Below are 9,105 nucleotides of genomic sequence, written 5' to 3' on the forward strand. Positions count from 1 at the left end.
ATATACATTCTGTCTATTGACAAAAGAAAAAGACGATTCCTTAAAAGAAATTGCCCTTAGGCGACGTTGTCATGACTGTCACATAGTGTGGTCATTTTAGATGTATTTTCACATTGCCATAATTGCGGGAGGTAGACCAGGTTCAACCCACCATGTCCTGTACCATGTCTGGGATATGACATTGTTATCTACAGTTCGTTTCTAGGTATGTTGGCGTTTGCTTTTGTTGTAGTTTAGTGTTTCTGTTGTTCCGTTGTTTTCCTCTTATAGTTCATGTGTTTCCCTCTGTTTTAGTCAGCTTACACCGTATTTTCATGTATATGAAATATTTTCTAATGTCATTGATTATATCAGAATTCCAAGAATCATTCATACCTATAGCTTCAAATATTAATTTGACATAGGAAAAGTTATAATCGCATATTATATTGACCAATTGGTTGTTCAAAACGATATAGCTATATTTTCTTTCATAGGATATTACTGATTTAATTTTTGACTTTAATATACTGTTACGAAACAGACTTTCTTTAAAAAAAAAAAAATATTTTTCTTGGATTATACAGTTTTTTGAGATGAATCTGATTGCGACTTTATACAAAAAAATCACCGCTTGAATAATATATACTGCATAATTTACGATAAAAAGATGTTCACACATGACATTATTTTGCAATTATCTCCTCATTGTAAAATTCATTTTGAATGGGTTGTCTTCAGTTTGTAAGTCAAGTCATGTGTTCATCAAATGTCAAAATATTTGACAATCCAAAGCCTAATGCAATCTTTGAAAAGGTGATAAAGGCAAACCCGGACAATAAAACAGCTATACACCCCTTCATTAAAAGACTATAAATAAGATTAACGTCTATGCACACCTTTATATACCAAAGAATACTAATGTTTAAACAATCCTGTTATAAATCTTTTATGAATAATACTATTTTATTTTATTTTTAGAATTCAACTTAAACATGACTTCAAAAAACCGAGAAAATTTCCTACGGAATGTCATTTTACTTGTAGACCATTGTAAACATGCTCTTGTGTCCTTAGTCGAACTGGACATGACAAATAAAGGACAAAATTTCGAACAGTTTGTTAACGCTAATCAACATGAAATATTTCATTTATATAACAGTTCAAGATGCTGTCAGTGCCCACCGAGATATTTGCCGTGCCGTTTTCGTATTATGTATAAATCACAAATGGAATTGTTGTTTGACCCTACATTGAAGTCACCATGTCATAATACAGCCAGAAAATCAGATGACTTCTGTTGCAGCATGGCAAAGTCAGGTCTATGTACTGATGTAATTGACCTAACCGTAGCAAGATGTTTTTTGGTCAATTTATGCACTGATGTATTCTGGTACAGCTGTCTCCAATTTCAGTCCATGACTTTAGAAGATTTTCTCAACCATAACAAACATGAAATATACCATTTATGGCAGAACAACACGACTTGTTGTCAATGTCAAACAGGGTATACATTCCCAACAAGCTCTTCAATGTTGAATCAAAGTGACTGGAACCAGATGTTTAGTTCCACCTTGCTGCCATGTTCTTTTCATACAGGGAGTATCAACAGTATCTGTTCCGTTATGGCGACACCTGGCATCACTCAAGCAAATCTCAGTTCAAATGCAAAACTTATCATTTTGGAGTTCTTATGTAAATTAAGAAACGTTGTTGAAGCATTGGTTAAGATTAGGAACCAAAACTATGGTCATGCTAATGAATGCTCAATGTTGGATGACGAATATAACTCATCAGTTGTCAAGATAGAGAGTCTTATCATGGACATTGCTAAAGTGTGTAACAAAGAAGGGCAATTCAAGAAGAAAATAGAAGAGGCAAAGTATGGTGCACTCGACCAAACACTATTAATAAAGTACCAAACTTTAATGGAATTGGAAATCAGACAAGAATCCATTCACTTGGTAAATATTTTTATCGGCAATTTGAACATTTTCCCTCTCATGCCTACTTTTTTCTATATCATGAAGTAGGACCTGATACTTGAATATATTATTCAATGACGTCACGTAACGGTGCGGCAACGTCACATATCTGTGTCTATTCGCAACAATTTATCAATGAAATGCACACGACTTCATTCATACAATCGAACAACTATCACACCATTTTGTAAACGTAAAATAGTTCTACTGACAATTTCCTTTTATTTCATATTCTCAACCAAAACACATTGTTAAAACAAAATTGCAGATAAAAAGAATAATGGCATTTTAGTTTTTGATACTGACTTCATCAGCACGAATATCAGCTCGCCCTTATGGGCTCATTTGATATTCTTGCTAATAAGTCAGTAATCAAAAACAAAAATGCCATTATTCTATTATTATATATTTATTTCATTTGTTTGTTCTTCAAAAACGGGATTCACCTACGCTATCGACTCTAAGTGATAAATTAATTAGAAAACAGATGTTTTATAAGTATATACTTTCAGTATACCTTCGGAATATACAAATATTAAATAATATCAAGATTGTCAATAACGGCCGGATACCAGTTTAAATACTTATCATAATGGTGTGTATTTAATAGTTATCCCATAAGGACGCGGTGTGTCAGTGTAAGATCATCCCGATGGCCGGAGGCCAGAGGGTGATCTTACACTGACACACCAAGTCCGAATGGGATAACTATTTTACATCCCAGCTGTTTTAGATTAGACGAAAAACCATTTACAATTCATAAAATCTAGTTTAGAACGCCACACAACCATTATTATGTACTTTATATATTACTATATGATGTATACCCTTTATGACCCCCTAACACGATGAGTAGATGTCAAACAATGTCAACTCGCCCCACTGGCCAATCGGCCCACACTATATCGCCACTTTATGAAAAAATCGCCCAACTCTTGTAACCGACTCGCCCAACTTTTAAAAAGTGTAAAATCAAATCGAACAATCAGTCTGATAACTCATTTATTTAACGAAAAGGGTTTAAACCCCACTGAGTAAAGGTCTGCCAACTCGCCCCAGTTATAAAAATATCTTGCTTCCTTTAAGTATGTTAAATTTCTGATAGTTCGTATCAAGTCGTCCTGGTGATGTGGTATGTGTCCTGGCTTGATATGCTGAAGGTCCTGAGTTCGAATCCCAGCATATACACTGGATTTTTTCTACGTGAATTTTGATAGATAGTCTTCTCCGTATAACTAATTATAAGTTTTATACTGGATTTGACATTCCCGCCAAAATGTTACAGAACAAAGGAAAGCATGCATAACAAAGAAACTTAAACTGGGGTGATCTGGTAGGGGTGATCCGGCTCAGATCACCCCTGTTAGAACAAAGGAGCTGGGATGTAAAGTCCATATACATCCAGCAACCATTTGAAAAGTATTTCTGCAGTATAAAGAGAATTTCGTGGTTATACACATTACATATTTAGAAGCGATCACAAATCTCGTATTTTGTTACGTTACTATGACCACGTCACTTTCCGCTTTCGCTTTTGATTAGTAAAGTTTTAAATACTAGTATTAGCAGGTAGAATCATTAATTATATTGAATCTTATGTGTCCTAAAATTAATATTTTTTTCTTATTATAGCTTGTCCTATATTAATGTATGGTAAACATACATAGACAACACTGTACTATATGATTTATGTTTGAGCAATAGATCACCCTAGTTCTGGGTTGTGTTAATTTTTCTCAATTTTGTTTCTCTTTGTATATTTCGTCTCTTATTTATCAATGAAACGGCGGTCAATTTGAATAGTGTACAGTTGCTCCGCGACCGATGCTGGTGGGCTTGTTAACATTGTTCCAAAACACAATAAAACAACCGTTCTGTTGCTTGATTTTTTATTAATAAATCGTACGTACATTGCGAGGCATATTGCAGCTTCTTTTTTTATTGCAAAAGTCGTGCAAATTTGCCAAATTTAATTGTCCTTGTGATGTGCTGGTAATTAGAAAAACAGTCTTGATTCTGTACACATACAAATGTATGTTATTTTGTTTTAATTCTTATACAAGAAAATGTTCAAAAATTTCCGGAATTATGGTCCTTTTACATGACCATCAAAATACGGTGAAAAATATCCGATACCTGTGTAAAAAAGATCATATGGTATGATTTCCTATGCGACTACTATCCAGCAAAAACCAAATGACGTAGGTGTTAACATTTGTAGATGATCGTAATGCCTTCGACCATGGTTCTAAAAATCAAAATATAAAAGGTTTTGCATCAAAAGAAGATTTTGCATGAAACTTGTGAGACTAAATATAGATTAAAGGACGTTTTTGATATTAATTTTATCGCTGTAAAATATCAGATGAGACAGAACACTTCTTTGATGAGTTCAGATTAAATAAACGCGCGTCTGTTGTTAATACAAAATTTAATCCTGGTATCTTTGATGAGTTAATTTAGGTGCAACACTATAGCATCCTTGATTTCGTTTTTCTGACAAATTCGTATCGTGCGGGCACGTGAGATACAGCAGCACCTGCATACGGAGTATATATATCCAAATTGATTCGATATTACCGGTCCTGTATTTCATTTCATGATTTCCTTGATAGATGGTTGCTGCTCAAAAGGAAGCTATGAAACCAAGAGTTCCAAATGGTGAAATTGAAATCACCCCATCGTAAATTTTACAGACGCCATCTCGAGTTGGTTGACCGTTATGGAATATCCGTTTCACAAAAGATATCTGATATGTTCCTTATGTTGTAACTACAATTCCTTACCCTTTTCACGAATGTGACCTACCGATTAAGACTATTTACCGGGTTTGTAATAACATGAGCAACACGACAGGTGCCACATGTGGAGCAGGATCTGCTTACCCTTCCGGAGCACTTGAGATTACTCCCAGTTTCTGGTGGGGTTTGTGTTGCTTAGTCTTTAGTTTTCTTTGTTGGGTCTTGTGTACTATTATTTGTCTTTTTTTCTTTTAGCCATGGCATTGTCAGTTTATTTTCGATCTATGAGTTTGATTTTCCCTTTGGTATCTTTCGACCCTCTTTTAAAAAAAGGGACGAGGTTACGGTGAAAGTTCCTTAGTTTAAAATACTTATGAAGTTCTAAATTTTTGATAGAATATTATTTGACACACATGATCATGAACGTTTTTAGATTACATGATAGAATAATTTTACCATGTCAACGTTTTCCAACGCGGAGATGGTCCCAGTATGGTACATAAGTTGTACTTTAAAAGACAAACGTATCGTTAAGCTATCAATATAGAAATAAAAAGATATGAAATGATTGCCAACTAAAACTAATTTGGTCTCCAACAGAGACCAAATAACATGAAGATATTAACTATAGCGAAAAACAAATATGATATACTGCAACAAACGACAACCACATAATTACAGGCCCCTGATTAGGGACGACCTGACCGTGAACGGGCAAATACAAGATGTGACGGTGTTGAACATCTTGGCTGGGACCCAACCCTCCCGTTAACCTGGGACAGTGGTGTAAAAGCACAAAAAATATGAATGACCTATATAGATCAGTTGAAAAGGGCTTAACTCATCGGATCTTTCAAAAGCCTTAGAAAAGATCGAAACAATCGTTTTGTTTTATTTCAACTGGATTTTGTTAGTTACACACTAATACGATGTCTGGTGGAATGATTGTATGATGCGTACGGTGTGTTGTTGTTGTGTTTGTGTTTGTGCTTGTCACTTTCGCCTTAGCCTCACGATTGGATAGCAGCTTGCTGTGAAAAGGAAGCCGAGTGCGTAAGTCTTCCCTGCCAGTTATAGCCTCTCATGCAGTCAGGCCAATGTGGCCCAGATATGGGATCCTTCTCGAGGTGGCAGACGTAAACTGGGTATCACACGATCCCAGGCAAAACCTAAGGGTCTCGGAGGCGAATAGGCCCTAGATGCACGGCATGCAGGCCTACCGGTGTGTGGACACGCCCTGATGCCTGCAAACCTAGCCCCCAGCTATGGGTAAATAGCGTCACTGCCTTGTGGATGTCCTAGTAAAAGTCAAAGGCTACAGAATTAAATCCAGACAGAAAATTCGGGTAGATTGACCTCGTAAGCTCAGTAACAGCAATCGTCTATGGGAAGGAACATCCTGACAGAAAAACCCGACCCTTCACGTAAGAGATTTAGCTTAGGACTAACAACCCTAACTTGTAAAAAAAGTAATGTAACAGAAACAGTAATGAAGAATTTATCTTCAATTGTGGAGAAGAGCCTCCAAAGCAACAGTGGAGCAAGTATGACTGTTGGCAGTGAAAGCCGAGAGGAAACTACCAACAAGAATCTGGAGGCCCTTAACACAGTTGAAACTAAAGCTAGAATTGGGTTCTGGAATGTCCGTACAATGTACTCTGCTAGGAAATTGCAGAAATTACATCTGAAATGCGACGTTACAAACTACATACTTTAGGCATAAGTGAAAGCAGATGGACAGACTCTTAGAGAATACCAAAATGAACTAGAACAACTATTCTCTACTCTGGAATAGTTGATGGGCAACATTATGAAGGGGTAGCAATTATTCTGAAGAAGGGAATGGCGAAATATCTGATGGAATGGAAACCAATTAATAGTAGGCTGATTATGGCAAGGTTAAAAGGGAAACAGGTCAACATGACTATACTGCAATGTTAATCTCCAAAAAATGATTCCAGTGAAGAGAAAAAAGATGCATTTTATGAACAAACTCCAACAGGATATAGACAAAACCCCAAAACAGGACATCAAAATCATCATTGGGGATATAAATGCCAAAGTTGGATCTAGTAACACCCACTTTGAAAGAGCTATGGGAAATCATGGATGTGGTAATATGAATGAGAATGGTGAAAGACTAGCAGAACCATGTACCACTAACAACTATGTAATAGAAGGGAAAAATTTTCCCCATCGAAACATTCATAAATTGACATGGTGCACTCCTAACCAACGAGACAAGAACCAAATAGATCACATCATGATACATGGAATGTGGAAACGATCCCTGTTGGATGTAAAGTCAAGAGAGGAGCTGATGTTGGAAGTGATCACCAATTGATAACAACTGACATTAAACTCAAACTCAGGGCTAATGGAAAGAAAACAAGATCTTGGAAGCAGTTTGATATTGAAAAGTTGAAAGACAGCAATATAAGAAAGGAATATATAACCTTGATAAGAAATAGATTCAGAATTTTAGAAAACTTAAATGATGAAGATTGCAAGCAATTGATAATAAATGTGGGAAAATATCTGAGATATTTACTAAAAGTGCAGAATAATTTATTGGATTTAAACAAAAACAGAAACATAAAGATTGGATTACACCTAGAACATGGAACAATATTATTATCTGGAGAGATACAGAGAAAAATTTAAACGAGGCAAAATCCCAACGTCTTAAAGAAAGATACCAACTTGAATATAGCCAAATACACAGAAATGTGAATAGAATGGTGCGAAACGACAATAGAGCCCACATGGATAGTCTAGCTGAAAAGACAGGAGAAGCAGCTAACAAAGGCAAGCAAGGCAAAACTTATATAAAATAACCAAAATTATTTGTGGCAAAAACACAGCATCGTCTAATATTCCTGTAAAAGACAAGCTAGGAAATTTGTTAACATCCGAAAATGAACAAAAACAAAGATGGACAGAACATTTCAGTGAGCTACTAAATAGACCAACTCTAACAGAATTCCCTATTATTGCAGAAAATAACGATGAACTAGAAATCAGCATAGAACCAAATGAAATGCATGAGATTATATCTGCAATCAAAAGCCTAAAAAATGGAAAATCACCTGGAAACGACAATCTGTATGCTGAACTATTTAAATTAGACCCAGGCTTATCTGTCATCCTGCTTTATAACATCTTTAAAGACGTCTGGAATAAAGCACATATACCATACATCTGGAATAATGGCACTATAATAAAAATACCAAAAAAGGGAGCACTTAATGATTGAAACAACTGGCGTGGCATTACACTACTTTCCATCCCAAGTAAGATCATGGCAAAACTCATAATAAGACGAATTGCAAACTCGATTGATGATCTACTGCGATAAGAACAAGCAGGTTTTCGTCCGGGGAGAGGTTGCATCGACTAAATATTTACATTAAGAAATATTATTGCACAGACTGCAACGGCAGCTATATATAAACTTTGTTGACTTCCAGAAAGCATTTGACATCATCCACAAGGAAAGGCTTTGGAAAGAATTGCAATCATATGGCATTCCACAACATCTTATTAACATCATTAAAGCATTCTACAAGAGATTTCGGTGCTGGGTTTGGATACAGTGATATATACTTCCAAGTAAAATCAGGAGTAGGACAAGAGTGTGTCATGTCATCGACACTCTTCATTATAGTCATTGACTTGATAATGAGACAAACAACTGATAATACACCAAGAGGCATAAGATGGGGTACTTTCACCACTTTTGAGGACCTAGATTATTCTGATGACTTAGCATAAATGTCTCACACATACCAACATATTCAAGATAAACCATCAGAGCTAGAAAAATATTCAGGACAGATGGGGCTGAAAATCAGCGTTAACAAAACTGAAGTCATGACACTTAATGTAAACAACCCAGGGTCAATATTGCTGGATGGAAAAACATTACCACATGTTGATACCTTCACCTACCTTGACACTACTGTTACTACCAATGGCGGCGCAGGATGTGACATCAAAAGAAGACTATCAAAGGAAAGGTCAGCCCTTTACAACCTGCAGGGTCAATATACCATCCCGACCAAACTCAAACTTTACAGCAGCTGTGTATTGCCTGTACTTTTGTATGGCTCAGAATAATGGAGGATGACAGAACAAGAACAAAACAAGCTGTCTGTATTCCATACTAAAAGTCTGAGAAGGATTCTGTGAATCTTTTGGTCACATACAATTTCAAACGAGGACCTATTCATCAGATGCAAACAACAAGATGTAGCCACAACAATAATGAGAAGACGCTGGAGGTGGATTGGGCATGTCCTGCGGAAAGACCAGGAGGATATCACAAAGACAGCACTCCACTGGACCCCAGAAGGTAAAAGAAAAAGAGGAAGACCCAAAATGACATTGAGAAGAACTTT

At 36.1% G+C, this 9,105-nt stretch overlaps 1 protein-coding gene across 1 annotated transcript; it reads left to right on the forward strand.

Moving 5' to 3' along the window:
* Window positions 1-8,479: 8,479 nt before the first annotated feature.
* LOC139500544 (uncharacterized) lies at window positions 8,480-8,824 on the forward strand. Its single transcript, XM_071289294.1, has one exon. It carries the CDS (start codon window positions 8,480-8,482, stop codon window positions 8,822-8,824), a length of 345 nt encoding a protein of 114 aa, XP_071145395.1.
* Window positions 8,825-9,105: the final 281 nt, after the last annotated feature.

This window comes from Mytilus edulis, chromosome 13 (genome assembly GCF_963676685.1).
Source record: "Mytilus edulis chromosome 13, xbMytEdul2.2, whole genome shotgun sequence".
NCBI classification, from domain to species: Eukaryota; Metazoa; Mollusca; class Bivalvia; order Mytilida; family Mytilidae; genus Mytilus; species Mytilus edulis.